This window comes from Crinia signifera, chromosome 4 (assembly GCF_055691185.1).
Source record: "Crinia signifera chromosome 4, ASM5569118v1, whole genome shotgun sequence".
NCBI lineage: Eukaryota > Metazoa > Chordata > Amphibia > Anura > Myobatrachidae > Crinia > Crinia signifera.
In genome coordinates this window covers 319,820,523-319,840,831 of record NC_139220.1, presented here as the reverse complement: position 1 = coordinate 319,840,831, position 20,309 = coordinate 319,820,523, and the positions used below count along the sequence as shown (strand labels likewise).

The 20,309-nt window shown below is 44.1% G+C and overlaps 1 protein-coding gene across 1 annotated transcript; it reads right to left on the bottom strand.

Annotated features, from left to right (window-relative positions):
- Positions 1-11,882: 11,882 nt before the first annotated feature.
- LOC146075927 (uncharacterized) lies at positions 11,883-18,962 on the bottom strand. The gene is made up of 2 exons (XM_083185628.1): positions 17,874-18,962; positions 11,883-12,897 (listed from the first exon to the last, which is right to left on the bottom strand). The coding sequence occupies exons 1-2, from the start codon at positions 18,793-18,795 to the stop codon at positions 12,017-12,019; spliced, it is 1,803 nt and encodes a 600-aa protein (XP_083041754.1). The 5' UTR covers positions 18,796-18,962; the 3' UTR covers positions 11,883-12,016.
- Positions 18,963-20,309: the final 1,347 nt, after the last annotated feature.

The window sequence follows — 20,309 nt, the reverse complement described above, 5'->3', positions numbered from 1 at the left end:
GCCACTGTTGGGAGGAATTATATGTTATTTTTTATGTAATACCCCGCCCCTTTTGTAGCTCCTCCCACATCACCGCCCACATTTCCTGAACCTATTTTCCTACAAAAATAGCACTGTATATATATATCCTCCGTCCCCTATATGCTAACCAGCGGCTGTCAAATAAGGGTAGGCGGCACTCCAATGTTTATTTCAATATTCCATAAGCCGACGTTTCGAGGCGCTGAGCCTCTTTTTCAGGGCGTGTAATATAAAGGATAAAGTACTGTGCAAAAGAACCTTGTCAGTATGTGTTCTTACCTTAAGTAGCCCATGGTCTGTGGTGCGCTCGTGGGACTCCCGGCGTCTGTGTACGCTGCTTCCTGCTGCTGCAGCTCCGCCTGACTTCCGTTCTGGCCGTTGCTATGCCAGGCGGAGCTGCAGCAGCAGGAAGCAACGTACACAGACGCCGGGAGTCCCACGAGCGCACCACAGACCATGGGCTACTTAAGGTAAGAACACATACTGACAAGGTTCTTTTGCACAGTACTTTATCCTTTATATTACACGCCCTGAAAAAGAGGCTCAGCACCTCGAAACGTTGGCTTATGGAATATTGAAATAAACATCGATTATCACATTTAACCGTTGGAGTGCCGCCTACCCTTATTTGACAGCCGCTGGTTAGCATATAGGGGACGGAGGAGACTATCGATTACTGGGAAGGCACCACGGAATGTCCCCCCTTCAGCAGCAGTGCCGAACTACTGGACGCATATATATATATATATATATATATATATATATATATATATATATATACACACACATACATACACACACACCATGTTATTTGATATCTCTGGAGCTGTACCTTTATGGATATTAATATTGATCTAGTGAGATTTTTTTTTGTTATAACATTTTATTTTCTTGCATTTTTCCACATATAAACATAGAAAGGACATTTACAGTTCATGGTTCCTGCTTGTTTCATCACATTGAAATTTAACTCACAAAAACATATTATTCACATTATTCACATTATTCGCAATTTTACTCCTCTTTCCTCTAACTCCAATTTTTGTCTTTATCCTTTATAAACATGTTTATATATATCCACATGGTTTAGTAACCGCATTCATATCTGGGGTTTTATCCTTCTCATGATACTTCGTTATTTTGATGAGGAGCCTCCTCCGATATTTTTATCATATCGGCTAATACAGTCAGTGGCAAACGCAGGATTTTCAGAAGGGGGTTTCCAGAAGGGCGGAGCAAAGCACGGAGATGGACACTTAGGTGACCCAGTATATGCTGGGTCAGTTAAAGTATTATAGATAGACCAAATGTATATAAAAAATAATAATAATAAAAAAATACATACATATATATATATATATATATATACAAAAAAGGAACAGAGTGCGCTTAAAGGTGAAGGTACACAACTTTTTCCTCAGTTTTATAAAATGTATTCAATAAAAGCCTACAATTCTGCTCATATAAAATACACAATACATATAGTCATTTAGAAACAATTGACATAATGTACAATATTCCAATACAACAGCAGGCCCAACGCGTTTCGTCAACTACGTGACTTCATCAGGGGCATTCGATGACTTGGTTGACACAGATACAGTTTAGGTACTTTCCCTTTTATATATATATATATATATATATATATATATATATATATATATATATATATATATATACATACATACATACAGGGGCGTCAACAGCAGTGTAGACCCCTGGGCATAGCAATGTATTGGGGCCCCTACCTATCCTCCAGCAGTAGGGGTGGGGGGTACTATGAGCGGAAGCTTTGATGTCCCACGGGTGGTAGGGGGTATTATGTCAACCGCTCAGCATGTAGGGCCTGGATCAGTAATTTCCACTAATTACCCCTTTACTGCACAGATGGTGGGAGAAGGGGGCATTGGGCTGAATGAAGGGGCCCTGATACATAACTTCCAGGGTGGTAGAGGATGTTTAATATGCAGAGTAGGGGTGTATAGTGGAGTGGGCTTATTATTCATAATTTTCTGGTGGGAGGACAGCTTGCTTGACTGCAGATATCTCCAGTTCCCAGAAATAGATTTCTTAGATTGTAATGGAATTAAAGACTAGAGGATCCCACCTACCAAATGGTAATGGGGACTATGGGATCAGATTTCAAGAGGCAGAGCAATCTGCCAATGAGGATATAAAACCACAAACCAGGTGTGTGGAGCTGGAGCAGTAACCAGCTGCTGGAAGGCTGATATCTCTGGTCCTGGGAAAAGTAGAGACAAGCTACTATTGTCCATCAAAGGGGGAGAGTCCCAGCTTTTGGAATATATCCTCAGAAAAACTCTAATTCAGACAGAACCTGAAATATCTGACTGGGAAGAGCAATTAACAGGCTTGGATGGGGACCACTGCTTTGAAGTCAGATATCTCCGGTTCCCAAGGTCCGATTTTAAAAATTCTTGTACCCATGGAAAGAGGGGACCCTCAGCTTTCAGGCTAGGGCCCTTAGACTCCTGGGGGGTTTCTGGGTACTCAGAAACCCCCCTGCGTGCGCTACTGACAGTGGTTCTCAAACTGTGTGTCCCAACCAACTCAGCATAGGGTCACGACTCCATGTTGCTGACCATCAGATTAATGTGTCTGTGAAGGGGGGGACAGGGGATAACTCATTAAGTAAACATCCTCTGCTTCCCTCTTCCATCCCCCTTTCCCCCTTTCCCATCCCCTCATTACCCACTGCCTCCCTGTCACAATAGCGGGTACTTCACTTCACTGACCTCACATGTGGTGGCCATTCTGTGGTAACTTGCTGGGGTCCTGTAATAATTTTTATTGTCTGACGGGGTCCCAGAGCAAATAGTTTGAGAACCCCTGGACTAATACTTTCTCATTACTTGGAGAGTACATTTTGTGTCCCCTTATTTCCTTTCTATGTTTTATCTTGAAAATGCACCTTATATAGATGTAATAGGGGGAGGGGGAGTTCCCTTTCTAACTCGTATGGGTGATATACGTGTTTACTGTGTTGGTGATCTACTGTGATGTGTCTATTTTCAATACTATAAGAATGAAAAGTGCTAATTAAATAATATATTTACTAACTATTAAATAGTCAGCCTCCTTATTGAAAAAAAAATTGTCTATGTTTTACTTTATTGGGGAAAGAATAAGTGAATGAATAAATACTAAATTTAATCTGTGAGCCTACTCTCATAATTATATGGGCAGTATTCAATGAACATAATCAGTCGCTGTGTTCCGGAGCCACGCTGTCCCATTGCTATCCCCGTATTCAACGTCGCAGGGGCTCGCTGCCCCTGGTGGTGAATCTTAACCCCTGCGGCGTCCCGCAGGGAGCCGGGGGACGGCGGCAGGCAGGGAGATGGAAGTCTCCCTGCCTGCCCCAGAATGTATATTGTGGAGGGGAGGAGGGTTACCCAGGCAGCACCAGGAGAGCCAGCAGGGGACCGGGTATTCACTGCTCCTGATCGTGCATATGTAATGATCTGGAGCAGTGAATATATGAATATCTAATGAGCGGCTCTCGGCTCCCGGCCACCTGCTGGCTGTTATGTGAAAAAAAAAATGTAAATTAAATATATATTCATGTGCTATAAGCACATGAATAAAAATAGCATGTCCCTTCACAGAATAAAATTCCTGATTTTTTGACACCAAATGTAAAAAAAAAAAAACTTTATTTTAAAAGTTCACTTTCCACTTCACCATGAAAAGATGGCATTTTGCTACACGGAGAAACACACGGCGAAAATCACTTAGAAAGATGGCGAAAAGTGCACGTTGAATAGGGCGATTCACTTTCTGACCCAAAAAAATCACCTTCCATCGCAAAAATAGCACAAACTTGCCGTGAAACTTAGCGAATTGGCATCATTGAATACTGCCCTAGGTGTTTACTAGAATGATGCTCTCTTCATTTCCTTCTAATACGATGTGACACCCTCTGTGTACAATACTATTTTATTGCTTGTGTACCTCCCATTCCCTCCCCCCGCCTCCTTTCCCCCCTCTCCCCCCTCCCCCCCCCCCTTCCATCTTCTTCTCTTTCATGTAATTTCCTTGGATTTTATTTGGATGCATTATATTTTTACCCCCCTTTATTACTTGTTTCTTTCAGTGCTTTAAAAGGATACGTACTCCCAGTTCATGAATGCTAGTCTCATCCCCATGTTAATTCTTAACTTATAAAAAAGAAACCTTATTTGCATGTATTTCTTTATATTTCAATCCTTATGCTACTTTCCCCTGATCACATTTCTGTAATTGTCCTTCTCAACCACAAACAAAACTACATAGGCTCACACATAAGGACAGGGGACACATCAAACACGGGGGACTCATTGCCTTCTAACCCTTATGATTCATAATTGCTGCCATCAAAATGTCATACTGTTCACCACAAGCTGTTCCATCTGCCTCCTTATTGCCCAGGTGGTGTTATCGTACAGCCGCATCACATTCTCTCTTACACTACGCTATATAATCCCCATTTTTTTTAGAATTTAATAATACCCATTTCTATAGCCGGGAGAGTAGCTTTCCTTTCCATATATATAATTCTTAGAATCAGGGTTTCAGTTCCCTTATGGGCGGCGCTGATCGCTTGATCCAGTGGTATAATATTAGCTTATTTGCTACCCCCAAAATCACGGTCATTGTTGGTATAATTTTCCTATTTCCTGGGCCTAAATCCCATCTTTGCATGTAGAACAGAAGGCGTGCCTGTGGGTCTTTGACAAGTCTTAATGAAAACAGGTGGTCTAGTGAGGTTGTGTCTGTGACGGTGATTCTAACAATATCAAACAATAATATGGGGACTGCAGTATCCTAACATTTATGAAAATACATAATGTGAATGTGTTAGGAATATCACAATGATTTGTAAGTAATGCATCACGATCGCCATTAATCAATTTCTGATTCTTTCATGAAGCTAAACTACTAAAACTGCGTATTTAAATGACGTACATGATGATCGCGAGGCATTAGCAACATAGATGTACAAACTCAACTTCCACAAACTGTATATTACACATCTCAGTACCAGAACCAGCAGAACAGCTGCATATTACACATCTCCGTACCGGCACCAGTAGAACAGTTGTATATTACAGAGCTCAGTACCAGCACCAGCAGAACAGCTGTATATTACAGAGCTCAGTACCGGCACCAGCAGAACAGCTGTATATTACAGAGCTCAGTACCAGCACCAGTAGAACAGCTGTATATTACAGAGCTCAGTACCGGCACCAGTAGAACAGCTGTATATTACACATCTCAGTACCGGCACCAGCAGAACAGCTGTATATTACAGAGCTCAGTACCGGCACCAGCAGAACAGCTGTATATTACAGAGCTCAGTACCAGCACCAGTAGAACAGCTGTGTATTAAAGAGCTCAGTACCGGCATCAGCAGAACAGCTGTATATTACAGAGCTCAGTACCGGCATCAGCAGAATAGCTGTATATTACAGAGCTCAGTACCAGCACCAGCAGAACAGCTGTATATTACGCATCTCAGTACCGGCACCAGTAGAAAATCTGTATATTACACATCTCAGTACCGGCCCCAGTAGAACAGCTGTATATTACAGAGCTCAGTACCGGCACCAGTAGAACAGCTGTATATTACACATTTCAGTACCGACACCAGTAGAACAGCTGTATATTACAGAGCTCAGTACCAGCACCAGTAGAACAGCTGTATATTACAGAGCTCAGTACCGGCACCAGCAGAACAGCTGTATATTACACATCTCAGTACCGGCACCAGTAGAACAGCTGTATATTACAGAGCTCAGTACCGACACCAGTAGAACAGCTGTGTATAAAAGAGCTCAGTACTGGCATCAGCAGAACAGCTGTATATTACACATCTCAGTACCGGCACCAGTAGAAAATCTGTATATTACACATCTCAGTACCGGCCCCAGTAGAACAGCTGTATATTACAGAGCTCAGTAACGTCACCAGTAGAACAGCTGTATATTACAGAGTTCAGTATTGGCACCAGCAGAAAAGCTGTATATTACACATCTCAGTACCGGCAACAGTAGAACAGTTGTATATTACAGAGCTCAGTACCGGCACCAGTAGAACAGCTGTATATTACAGAGCTCAGTACCGGCACTGGCAGAACAGCTGTATATTACAGAGCTCAGTACCGACACCAGCAGAACAGCTGTATATTACACATCTCAGTACCGGCACCAGTAGAACAGCTGTATATTACAGAGCTCAGTACCGACACCAGCAGAACAGCTGTATATTACACATCTCAGTACCGGCACCAGTAGAACAGCTGTACATTACAGAGCTTAGTTTCAGCATTAGTAGAACAGCTGTATACTGTATTACAGAGCTCAGTACCGGCACCGGCAGAACAGCTGTATATTACAGAGCTCAGTACCGGCACCAGTAGAACAGTTGTATATTACAGAGCTCAATACCGGCACCGGCAGAACAGTTGTATATTACAGTACCGGCACCAGTAGAACAGCTGTATATTACAGAGCTCAGTACCGGCACCGGCAGAACAGCTGTATATTACACATCTCAGTAACGGCACCTTTAGAATAGCTCTATATTACAGAGCTCAGTACCGGCACCAGTAGAACAGCTGTATATTACTGAGCTCAGTACCGTAAACAGTAGAACAGCTGTGTATTACAGAGCTCAGTACCAGAACCAGCAGAACAGCTGCATATTACACATCTCCGTACCGGCACCAGTAGAACAGTTGTATATTACAGAGCTCAGTACCAGCACCAGCAGAACAGCTGTATATTACAGAGCTCAGTATCGGCACCAGCAGAACAGCTGTATATTACAGAGCTCAGTACCGGCACCTGCAGAACAGCTGTATATTACAGAGCTCAGTACCGGCACCAGCAGAACAGCTGTATATTACAGAGCTCAGTACCGGCACCAGCAGAACAGCTGTATATTACAGAGCTCAGTACCTGCACCAGCAGAACAGCTGTATATTACAGAGCTCAGTACCGGCACCAGCAGAACAGCTGTATATTACAGAGATCAGTACCAGCACCGGCAGAACAGCTGTATATTACAGAGCTCAGTACTGGCACCAGAAGAACAGCTGTGTATTACACAGCTCAGTACCGGCACCAGCAGAACAGCTGTATATTACAGAGATCAGTATTGGCACCAGCAGAACAGCTGTATATTACATAGCTCAGTACCAGCACCAGCAGTACAGCTGTATATTACAGAGCTCAGTACTGGCACCAGCAGAACAGCTGTATATTACAGAGATCAGTACTAGCACCAGCAGAACAGCTGTATATTACAGAGCTCAGTACCGGCACCAGCAGAACAGCTGTATAATACAGAGCTCAGTACCAGCAGCCCCATCGCCACTGTATGTTGTTATATTGCAACTCTACTCTCAGCGACCATCCTCGACCGCATACTCATCTCAATTTTTGGCCACCAGCCCCTAGTAGCACATTAATCAACTACTTACATTTAAGCTGTAATTTGTATTGAATTGTGGCGTTCATTTTACCTGTACGCTATTTTGTTATTCATATACTGTAATGTTAAGCTTGTCTCCCTGCTAGAATGAAGATGGCTGACTCACACTTTACATGCTCCTGAAGGTCTCTACAAAACAGCTTAAATTCTACACAGCTGACTTCAGAATCACCAAAAATATCCAAGGACTTACCTTTAACTTGTACTCCACTACATGGATGTCTCTTCAGAACAAACGGATTGCACTCCTGCACTGAGATGCACACTGGATTGGATTTCAACCTCTGCCCCTTCTGCTAGGACTGGCTTTACATCCTCAGGGAACATCACTGAACAAGGTACTGGAAAAACTAACTATCTCTATCAAGGTCCCCATTGACATCAGTTACCTATGCTTCCCGTCCAGTTACATATATTTCTCTGTTCAGAAAAGATTCTCTTAGATTCCCTTAAAAGAATCTAAAATACAATATCCCCAGCCCCTGGATTCCACAATCACACAGGGCCCCAGTTTATTCCCAAGAGACATGTTATCTATACAAAGAATATACACTTCAAAAGCCTCACACTGGGATTTCACACCTACATGGGGAATGGCTTCTAACACCTTTCTACAAGCCTGCTTTGTTCCTGAATAACTTGTGTGACTAAATCACTAAATTAGCAACTGAAAAGGAAAGTTACTTGTAGTTTATTTAATGAATATCTGTCCAAAATACATCTTTGTGCAAGAAAGAAGCAACCAAACACAGCAATAACCTGGAGCACTCACAGACTTGAGTAAAAGTGTTTTCATCATACTGGATACCACAAATATGGCGCCGCAGAAGGCTGCCTCGGAGCTGTGCAGCTCAACCAAACTACATGTCTCCCCTTGTCTCCCCCTGTCCTTGTCCTCGAGTGTGATGACCCTGCCAAGTGTGGTAACCAAGCACAGCAGAGAAGCCCTTCTGAAATGGAGCTCACCCCTGGTGCAGACCACCCATATGAGCCTGACGGAGCGGGACGTGGGCAGATCGGCAGCCCTCACAGTCCATGCTGCCCTTGCTGCCCTGTGCAGAAAGGATGCAGCAAAGTTGAATGGCAGTTGCTGGAGAGTGGACCGGCGACCATGGAGAACCATTCACAGAGGTAGCAGAAAAGTAAACCCCCAGGGCCTACTTATGGGGGCCCAAAAAGGAAGTGGTGTGACTCAGTGCCCACCTGAGAAGATAGGCAGAACTGAGCCCCTGACAACAATGAGGGCAAACCCAGCCAGGCCGCTGGCTCCCTCCAGTAGGAACAGACATGCCCCTACCACCGCCAAGTGGCCTGGAGGGGCCCCCCACCTAACAGCTAGGCTGACAGGAAGATATGTGAGGCTCAGGACTCGCAAGAGGGGCCGCCGTGCTGGGGCCCTAGTTAAGTGGAGACGCAGAGGTCACAGATCTGCACTCCCAGCTATCCTACTCTCGAACACCCGATCCCTTGTAAACAAGATGGATGAGCTGTCCCTGCTCATAAATGATGCAAGATCAGGCACTGCTGGCTCATCTATCCTATGCTTTACTGAGACATGGCTAGATGAACTCATTGCCGACTCCTCGGTGATGCTGCCGGGCTACAGTCTCCTCAGGGCTGACCGCGACAAGGAGCTCACCGGAAGAACCAAGGGAGGAGGTATCTGCTTCTTCATAAATGAAGGGTGGTGCACCGACGTAAAAACTCTGAGTAAATCAAGCAGCCCTCAACTAGAGACACTCATCATTAAATGCAACCCATTCTACTCCCCCCGGGAATTTGCCTCAATAGTCCTGGTGGGGGTGTATATACCTCCCCAAGGAAATGCGAAAGAAGCCCAACTCCAACTGGCCACCAGGATAACAGACACAAAACTCAAACATCCGGAAGCACTGTTTATAGTGATGGGCGACTTCAACAGTGCCAACCTGTCCCAAGAGCTACCGAAGTACAGACAGCAAGTCAGATGCCACACCAGGGAAGGACGTACCTTAGACCACTGCTACACCACTATCAAGTCTACTTACCGGGCTATCCCCCGGGCAGCTCTGGGCCTCTCTGACCATTGCATAGTCCACCTTCTACCAACTTACACCCAGAAGCTAAGGTCAGCTAAACCAGTGGTCAGATCAGTCAAAAGCTGGACAAACGAGGCAAAAATGAAGCTTCAGGCCTGTCTCGAATGCACAGACTGGGGAGTCTTTGAATCCTCCGCTACAAACCTAGACGATCTGACCGACACAGTGACAGCCTACATCAGTTTCTGCGAGGACCTGTGCGTGCCAATCAAAACAGCACGCACCTTCAACAACAACAAGCCATGGTTCAGCGGTCAACTCAGGAAGCTCCGTCGGGCAAAGGAAGAAGCCTATCGCAGTGGTGATATTGTCTTGTACAAACAGGCCAGGAACTCCCTAACACGGGAAATCAAGCTGGCAAAAAAAAGATTCTCAGACAAGCTGGCGAACAACCTGTCAACCAACGACCCCGCGTCAGCTTGGAGAGGCATGCAAGCTATAACCAACTACAAGATCTCTCAAACCCCCTCAACCATGCACCAGAAACTAGTGAACGAGCTGAACGATTTCTACTGCAGGTTCGAGAAGGAAGCTACCTGCATCAGTCCTACCCCTGACCGGGGCAAAATGGCTTGCCCACCCTCCTTCCAAAACTGCCACCCCCAGACTCTCCAGGTGGACCAAACAGAGGTAGAAGGAATGTTCAAGAGGGTCAACCCTAGGAAAGCTGGAGGCCCAGACGGAGTGTCTCCATCTGCCCTCAAGACCTGTGCAACACAGCTCGCCCCTATATTTACCAGGATTTTCAACACTTCACTAGAAATGTGCAAGGTCCCCACCTGCTTCAAAGCCTCAATTATCGTCCCGGTTCCCAAGAGCTCAACTGCGAAAGACCTCAATGACTACAGGCCGATTGCACTAACATCAGTGGTCATGAAAGTGCTTGAACGTATGGTGCTGAACCACCTGAGAGTTGTTACAAATGCTCACCTCGACCCCCTGCAGTTTGCCTACCGAGCAAACAGAAGTGTCGAGGATGCAGTCAACCTAGGGCTGCACCACATTCTACAGCACCTGGACAGTCCAGGCACCTATGCAAGGATACTATTTGTTGATTTCAGCTCGGCATTCAACACTATCATCCCTCACATCCTGGAGCCAAAACTCCGTTCACTAGGAGTCCCAGAACCTACATGCTCCTGGATCACTGACTTCCTGACTGAAAGGAAACAGGCGGTGAAAGCAGGCGCATTCATTTCAAACACATGCACAATTAGCACCGGTGCCCCTCAAGGATGTGTCCTCTCCCCCCTGCTCTTCTCCCTCTACACAAACGACTGCACCTCAGCAGAACAGTCAGTAAAAATTATAAAATTTGCAGACGACACAACGGTTATCGGCCTAATCATGGATGGAAACGAGTCGGCATACAGACGGGAGGTGGATCGGCTAACTAAATGGTGTAGCGGAAACAACCTGGACCTCAACCCCCTCAAAACGGTGGAGATGGTGGTGGACTTCAGAAGGAAACCAAATGCCATGCACCCACTCATAATATCTGACAGAGTAGTGTCGAGGGTCGACTCCTTCAAATTCCTAGGAACAAAGATTTCCTGCGACCTCAAATGGGGTCCCAACATCATTACAACTGTCAAGAAGGCTCAGCAGCGGTTGTTCTTCCTGAGGCAACTCAAGAAATTCAACATCCCGCAGGAGCTGCTGCTCATCTTCTACACTGCCATAGTAGAGTCTGTCCTTTGCTCCTCGATCACAATCTGGTTCGGAGGAGCAAACGAGAATGACAGACGAAAGTTGCAAAGAGTGGTGAGGATGGCAGAAAAGATCATTGGGGCGGAGCTCCCCACTGTCCAAGAACTATACCTAGCCAGGGTCAATAAGCGTGCAGGAAAGATCTTGGCGGACAAGCTACACCCTGGCCACAACCTGTTTGAACCCCTTCCGTCAGGCAGACGTTTTAGGTCCATCCCAGCAAAGACGACAAGAACTACAAAAGGCTTCTTCCCAATAGCTGTCCACCAACTAAACCGTATTGAACATACCAAATACTAACTCGAACTTTTCTAGATACATGTGAAATGTATGTGATGTATGTTTATGCCTCTCTTCCCACCCCCTTTGTGTTCCCTGATTGATGCTGCACTGTTACCACAAAAAATTCCAAGCATACGCAAGTATACCTGGCCAATAAAGATGATTCTAATTCTAATTCTAATTCTAGTTCCTAACCGACAGTTCATCCCAGGGAAAAAGTGCCCCAAATCCACTTGTCAGACCGCTCCAGACTATCAGGATTGATTCATACAAAACACTTCTCACACTAGGAAAAAATTGTATCCATTGAATGCATATTGTGGTGTTAAAAGTTACTTTAATTATATATGAAAGACACTGCATTCAGGCCCTCAGAGTGACTCAAGGTATTAATAAGTATTGTCTTTCTAGTAACACTCTACCCGCATTCACAGAATTTTTCGATTCTCTCCTGTGTGAATCCTCTGATGTCGGACAAGATCTGTCTTCTGGGAAAAACCTTTGCTGCATTTAGAACATTTATATGGTTTCTCTCCTGTGTGACTCCTCTGATGTAGGACAAGAAGTGACTTCTGGGAAAAACATTTGCTGCACTCAGAACATTTATATGGCTTCTCTCCTGTGTGACTCCTCTGATGTATAACAAGATGTGACTTATTGGAAAAACATTTGCTGCATTCAGAACATTTATATGGCTTCTCTCCTGTGTGACTCCTCTGATGCAGGACAAGATGTGACTTCTGGGAAAAAATTTTGCTGCATTCAGAACATTTATATGGCTTCTCTCCTGTGTGACTCCTCTGATGTTGGACAAGATACCACTTCTGAAGAAAACATTTGGTGCATTCAGAACATTTATATGGTTTCTCTCCTGTGTGTATCCCCTGATGTTTGACAAGCTGATATTTCTGAGAAAAACATTTGCTGCATTCAGAACATTTATATGGCTTCTCTCCTGTGTGACTGCTCTGATGTTTGACAAGCTTAACCATCTGGGAAAAACATTTGCTGCATTCAGAGCATTTATATGGTTTCTCTCCTGTGTGACTCCTCTGATGTATAACAAGATGTGACTTATTGGAAAAACATTTGCTGCATTCAGAACATTTATATGGTTTCTCTCCTGTGTGAATTCTATGATGCCGGACAAGACTTAACCTATGGGAAAAACATCTGCTGCATTCAGAACATTTATATGGCTTCTCTCCTGTGTGACTCCTCTGATGTTGGACAAGATGTGCCTTCTGGGAAAAACATTTGCTGCATTCAGAACATGTAAATGGCTTCTCTCCTGTGTGACTCCTCTGATGTATGAGAAGATGTGATTTATATGTAAAGCCTTTGTCACACTCAGAGCACACATGTGGTTTCTCTCCTGTGTGACTCATCATGTATGAGGTGAGAAACAAATTAGTTGCTGAAGGTTTCTTCTATCCAGAAAATAAAATTGCTTTTGTTCCTCCTCCTGAGGTGTAAGGAGATGATGTATTTAGTTGGCTTAATCGGAGAACAATGTCCCTTTCCACGTCGTTTTAGTTAGAATCCTGCTCCTTATATGTCCTGTAAGAAAGTTAATATATAAAAGCATAATGGTTACCAGGATAACACTACTTTTATTATATAAGACATATATTTATACACAATAACAAGTATCAGTCACTGATTATATATTCGTGTACAGATGTGTCCACATACATCCAGCCTCCTTGTGCGTTAAACAGTCCTTCTAGTCCTGCCATGCTATAGCGGGATTGTAAGAGCCGAGCATCTTTTTATTAAAATTCTTTGCAAAGCACTAGGGGCATGACCTTGGCAGCATGGAAGTAGAACAGGCCTGGCCAACCTGTGGCTCTCCAGATGTTGTGAAACTACAAATCCCATCATGCCTTGCCACAGTTTTGCTATAAGGGAGTGTTAAAACTGGGGCAAGGCATGCTGGGATTTGTAGTTTCACCACATCTGGAGAGCCACAGGTTGGCCTGTCCTGGAGTAGAAGCAAGAGCTCCCTGGCTGATATTCCCATCCTGATAGCTGCAGGGCGGGAAGCACCGGCAGACATCGACGTGAGGGGAAAGCAGACAATACCTGCACCCGCTGCTGTGTAACGCTCCCCCGAGCTGCCATGCAAGGGAGCCGAGGGCCCAGTGGTCATCTGTGAGGCTGCATGAGCACATTGCTTACCAGCTGCCAGGAACCATAATTCTGTAAGGAGCTAGGTAGTCGTGCCAGCAGGAGACAGCGTCAGACGCCTGGAAGCAGTGGGCTGTTGTAGTCGGCAGGAGATGTTATTACCAAGAGGCTGCTGCGGGGCATAAGTCCCATTTTTACCTGAACCTTTATTATTAAACTGCATAGTCTGTGTTTATTGTCAGCGGATAAGATCAGATCAGTGTTAGCTCAGTTACCGGAGGGCTAGAGGTCTCTGTGTTGTACCATCTGGACAGAGCAGAGCATTGTATTTGTTGCCAAGGGAGATTGCCAGCGAGATTGTGCTGGCTCCTGAAGCCCTTCATGGATCTAAACTGTAGAATTCAGCTTGCCACTAAAATAGAACTGCATAAAGCAACTGTAGCATCATTGTGGAGTACGGGATACAGGGGTCTCAATATGCTGGGGAATGGAGGGTCCTCCGCAGGAGACAGGCGCATATAAAATCTTTAGCACGGTGTACTGGCTCCTCGCATCTACGTTCCCAACCACAAGCCAGTTAAGGGAAAACTGTGCCCGAAGTAGGATGGATATACTTGAGAGAAGAATATGAAAAGCGATATGTCGTGAGCTTCATGCCAGCACACGTCAACAGTAATCAGGAGAACTGGAAACATGTTTTTTTTTTTTTACAACTGGTGACAAGAAAGGTTACCAACACAACTTCAACCAGATAACTGAGAACATGTTGCAGAAAAGACTCTGCACTGAGGCGGGAGCACCCAGTATCCCATATGGACTACGAGAAAGGGATTTACCGGTAGGTCATTAAAATTGTATTTTCTCTATCACCCATATGGTATACTGGGGTCTCAATATGATAGGAATGTCCCAGAAATACCAGAATGGATAGGAACCTGTGGAGACTTCTGTAGCACCACCTGCCCAAACTGGGTATCTTCTTCGGCTAGAGCGTCAAACTAGTAGAACTTTACAAATGTATGTTGGCCTGACCACATCACAGCTCTGCAAAGTTACAAAGCAGAGACACCCCAGGCAGCCGCCCAGAATGACCCCACCGCTCTTGTTGAATGGGTATTTACGGAAGCAAGAAGTGTGTAATCTGCTGACACATAAGCTTGTTGAATCGTTGTTTGTATCCAATGAGCAATGGACGGCTTAGAATATAACTTTTATTAAACAACTCTAAAAAAAGAGAGAAATATCACCACAATTAAATAAGTACATACATGAATACATTTATACAACAATTTAAATGGTAGTGTCGTCATTAAATCACTGGCAAAAGTGATTTATACACGGTATCCACCTCTAATACTATGGTTTTGTACAAGATAAATTGAAATCCAAGGTTGGAGTTTGTGCATGAGTAATTATAACGGACCAATGTCTGTTGGGAATCTGTCCTGACAAAGTAACAGACATTGGTCAGTTATAATTACTCATGCACAAACTCCAACCTTGGATTTCAATTTATCTTGTGCAAAACCATAGTAGTAGAGGTGGATACCGTGTATAAATCATTTTTGCCAGTGATTTAATGACAACATTACCATTTAAATTGTTGTAGAAATGTATTCATGTATGTACTTATTTAATTGTGGTGACGTTTCTCTCTTTTTTTTAGAGTTGTTTAATAAAAGTTATATTTTAGTCCACTCATAACACATTAATTTAAAAGCGTGCCCAAAAAACCCTTACTGTTCTGCCTTTGTCCTCCTTGGGATACCCCCCCTTTGAATGTTAGCTTTATTGCTGAACTATTTTGGGAGCACCTCCAACCAAGCACCCTCGCGGTACCAGAGCCTAATTAGGTCCTATGTTGGTCTTTTGAATAATAAAAATATATCACCTTTATTAATTTAGAGCCTGTGACAATCCTTCCCTTCCTATACTGTTACTCCTGTATCCTCAAGGTGGAGCACAGCTGTTGCTTAATTAAACCAATTAGCTCTGGACCTGGTGTGTCAGGCTGCATACCTGTAGTAAGTCTCCTCCTTAAGGGGGCTTGTCTGCCTTGGCTATTGTGATTGGGAGTTTGCCCTTTATCTCCCATGCTACCTTTTACCCAGACGCCGGTGATTTTCCTTGTGTAGCCTGTCCTATTCTGTTTTGCCTGTCAGCTTCTGGTGCAAGCCTGAAGTTGGTGTCCTTGCTGTGCATCTGGGATTGTGTTGCAGAGGAGACCAAGTTTCTTCCTGTCCCCTGGTACCCAATCAATGAGGGAGAGAGGGGAGGGGGAATAGGAGGTCCGCACACAACTGGGTCATATCCCTTTAGTAATTTTAGGGATTTTTATGTATTTGGGCTGCCTTTATTGAAAATAATCTGGCGGGGGTGCTATCCGGGCAAAGGTTAGGACAATAGTTTGTAGGGGAAAGAGAAAGATTTGCACAATAGATGCACACCAAAGGAGAAAGATATTTGAAGAAGAAATTTTTGGTTTGTTTCTGTTTTAAAACTTAAACTTTTATTAGTTAATTTGAATAAAAAGAAGAGAGGACACTGTCCTGTGCAAACTTTTAACACATAGGATTGCACAGGATAACCTTCTGCGGCTTGTGAAAATATTTTCAGAGGTTAAAACTTTTTAGACATACATACACACAACATATAATGTGAAGTGCAAATGCACACAAGAAAGAAATAGTGTTTTTAGGGATTAAAAGAGTTTCTCTTGGACAATTTGGCAGTGCTGTGAATATTTATATTTTATTAATCTTTATTTTTCAGCACTATTTGGAGAAATACCCCTATGAGAAGAAATAATCTAGTATCACTTCTTTGGGATTTGGTCCCCACTTGCAATGGGTTTTGTACCAATAAATGGATTTTAATTTGGTGTTAGGTATTTAATTTTTAACACACTAAATCCATTCTTTGGTGTGCATCTATTGTGCAAATCAGTACTGGCACCAGCAGAACAGCAGTATATTACAGAGCTCAGTACCAGCACCATCAGAACAGCTGTATAATACAGAGCTCAGTACCGGCACCAGCAGCACAGCTGTATATTACAGAGCTCAGTATCGGCACCAGCAGTACAGCTGTATATTACAGAGCTCAGTGCCGGCACCAGCAGAACAGCTGTATATTACAGAGCTTAGTACCGGCACCAGCAGAACAGCTGTATATTACAGAGCTCAGTATCGGCACCAGCAGAACAGCTGTATATTACAGAACTCAGTACCGGCACCAGCAGAACAGCTGTATATTACAGAGCTCAGTATCGGCACCAGCAGAACAGCTGTATATTACAGAGCTCAGTACCGGCACCTGCAGAACAGCTGTATATTACAGAGCTCAGTACCGGCACCAGCAGAACAGCTGTATATTACAGAGCTCAGTACCGGCACCAGCAGAACAGCTGTATATTACAGAGCTCAGTACCGGCACCAGCAGAACAGCTGTATATTACAGAGATCAGTACCGGCACCGGCAGAACAGCTGTATATTACAGAGATCAGTACCAGCACCGGCAGAACAGCTGTATATTACAGAGCTCAGTACTGGCACCAGAAGAACAGCTGTGTATTACACAGCTCAGTACCGGCACCAGCAGAACAGCTGTATATTACAGAGATCAGTATTGGCACCAGCAGAACAGCTGTATATTACATAGCTCAGTACCAGCACCAGCAGTACAGCTGTATATTACAGAGCTCAGTACTGGCACCAGCAGAACAGCTGTATATTACAGAGATCAGTACTAGCACCAGCAGAACAGCTGTATATTACAGAGCTCAGTACCGGCACCAGCAGAACAGCTGTATAATACAGAGCTCAGTACCAGCAGCCCCATCGCCACTGTATGTTGTTATATTGCAACTCTAGTTCCTAACCGACAGTTCATCCCAGGGAAAAAGTGCCCCAAATCCACTTGTCAGACCGCTCCAGACTATCAGGACTGATTCATACAAAACACTTCTCACACTAGGAAAAAATTGTATCCATTGAATGCATATTGTGGTGTTAAAAGTTACTTTAATTATATATGAAAGACACTGCATTCAGGCCCTCAGAGTGACTCAAGGTATTAATAAGTATTGTCTTTCTAGTAACACTCTACCCGCTTTCACAGAATTTTTCGATTCTCTCCTGTGTGAATCCTCTGATGTCGGACAAGATCTGTCTTCTGGGAAAAACCTTTGCTGCATTTAGAACATTTATATGGTTTCTCTCCTGTGTGACTCCTCTGATGTAGGACAAGAAGTGACTTCTGGGAAAAACATTTGCTGCACTCAGAACATTTATATGGCTTCTCTCCTGTGTGACTCCTCTGATGTATAACAAGATGTGACTTATTGGAAAAACATTTGCTGCATTCAGAACATTTATATGGTTTTTCTCCTGTGTGACTCCTCTGATGTAGGACAAGATGTGACTTCTGGGAAAAAATTTTGCTGCATTCAGAACATTTATATGGCTTCTCTCCTGTGTGACTCCTCTGATGTAGGACAAGATACCACTTCTGAAGAAAACATTTGGTGCATTCAGAACATTTATATGGTTTCTCTCCTGTGTGTATCCTCTGATGTTTGACAAGCTGATATTTCTGAGAAAAACATTTGCTGCATTCAGAACAATTATATGGCTTCTCTCCTGTGTGACTCCTCTGATGTTTGACAAGCTTAACCATCTGGGAAAAACATTTGCTGCATTCAGAGCATTTATATGGTTTCTCTCCTGTGTGACTCCTCTGATGTATAACAAGATGTGACTTATTGGAAAAACATTTGCTGCATTCAGAACATTTATATGGTTTCTCTCCTGTGTGAATTCTATGATGCCGGACAAGACTTAACCTATGGGAAAAACATCTGCTGCATTCAGAACATTTATATGGCTTCTCTCCTGTGTGACTCCTCTGATGTTGGACAAGATGTGCCTTCTGGGAAAAACATTTGCTGCATTCAGAACATGTAAATGGCTTATCTCCTGTGTGATTCCTCTGATGTCTGAGAAGATGTGATTTATATGTAAAGCCTTTGTCACACTCAGAGCACACATGTGGTTTCTCTCCTGTGAGGCTCATCATGTATGAGGAGATAAACAAATTAGTTGCTGAAGGTTTCTTCTATCCAGAAAATAAAATTGCTTTTGTTCCTCCTCCTGAGGGGTAAGGAGATATGATGTATTTAGTTGGCTTGATCGGAGAACAATGTCCCTTTCCACGTCGTCTTAGTTAGAATCCTGCTCCTTATATGTCCTGTAAGAAAGTTAATATATAAAAGCATAATGGTTACCAGGATAACACTACTTTTATTATATAAGACGTATTTATACACAATAACAAGTATCAGTCACTGATTATATATTCGTGTACAGATGTGTCCACATACATCCAGCCTCCTTGTGCGTTAAACAGTCCTTCTAGTCCTGCCATGCCATAGCGGGATTGTAAGAGCCGAGCATATTTTTATTAAAATTCTTTGCAAAGCGCTAGGGGCATGATCTTGGCAGCGTGGGAGTAGAACAGGACTGGCCAACCTGTGGCTCTCCAGATGTTGTGAAACTACAAATCCCTTCATGCCTTGCCACAGTTTTGCTATAAGGGAGTGTTAAAACTGGGGCAAGGCATGCTGGGATTTGTAGTTTCACCACATCTGGAGAGCCACAGTTTGGCCTGTCCTGGAGTAGAAGCAAGAGCTCCCTGGCTGATATTCCCATCCTAATAGCTGCAGGGCAAGAAGCACCGGCAGACATCGACGTGAGGGTAAAGCAGACAATACCTGAACCCGCTGCTGTGCAACGCTCCCCCGAGCTGCCACGCAAGGGAGCCGAGGGCGCAGTGGTCATCTGTGAGGCTGCATGAGCACATTGCTTACCAGCGCCAGGAACTATAATTCTGTAAGGAGCTAGGTAGTCGTGCCAGCAGGAGACAGTGTCAGACGCCTGGAAGTAGTGGGCTGTTGTAGTCCGCAGGAGATGTTATTACCAAGAGGCTGCTGCGGGGCATAAGTCCCATTTCTACCTGAACCTTTATTATTAAACTGCATAGTCTGTGTTTATTGTCAGCGGATAAGATCAGATCAGTGTTGGCTCAGTTACCGGAGGGCTAGAGGTCTCTGTGTTGTACCATCTGGACAGAGCAGGGCATTGTATTTGTTGCCAAGGGAGATTGCCAGCGAGATTGTGCTGGCTCCTGAAGCCCTTCATGGATCTAAACTGTAGAATTCAGCTTGCCACTAAAATAGAACTGCATAAAGCAACTGTAGCATCATTGTGGAGTACGGGATACAGGGGTCTCAATATGCTGGGGAATGGAGGGTCCTCCGCAGGAGACAGGCGCATATAAAATCTTTAGCACGGTGTACTGGCTCCTCCCATCTACGTTCCCAACCACAAGCCAGTTAAGGGAAAACTGTGCCCGAAGTAGGATGGATATACTTGAGAGAAGAATATGAAAAGCGATATGTGGTGAGCTTCATACCAGCACACGTCAACAGTAATCAGGAGAACTGGAAGCATGTTTTTTTTTTTTTCACAACTGGTGACAAGAAAGGTTACCAACACAACTTCAACCAGATAACTGAGAACATGTTGCAGAAA

Bases quoted from the DNA above. Each gene is read 5' to 3' on its own strand.
- LOC146075927 (XM_083185628.1), bottom strand. From the start codon at position 18,795: ATGATGAGCCTCACAGGAGAGAAACCACATGTGTGCTCTGAGTGTGAC. The intron at 12,898-17,873 runs ATCAGAGGATTC...ATCTTCTCATAC, and splicing joins GAAGACAGATCTTGTCCGAC to ATCAGAGGAGTCACACAGGA.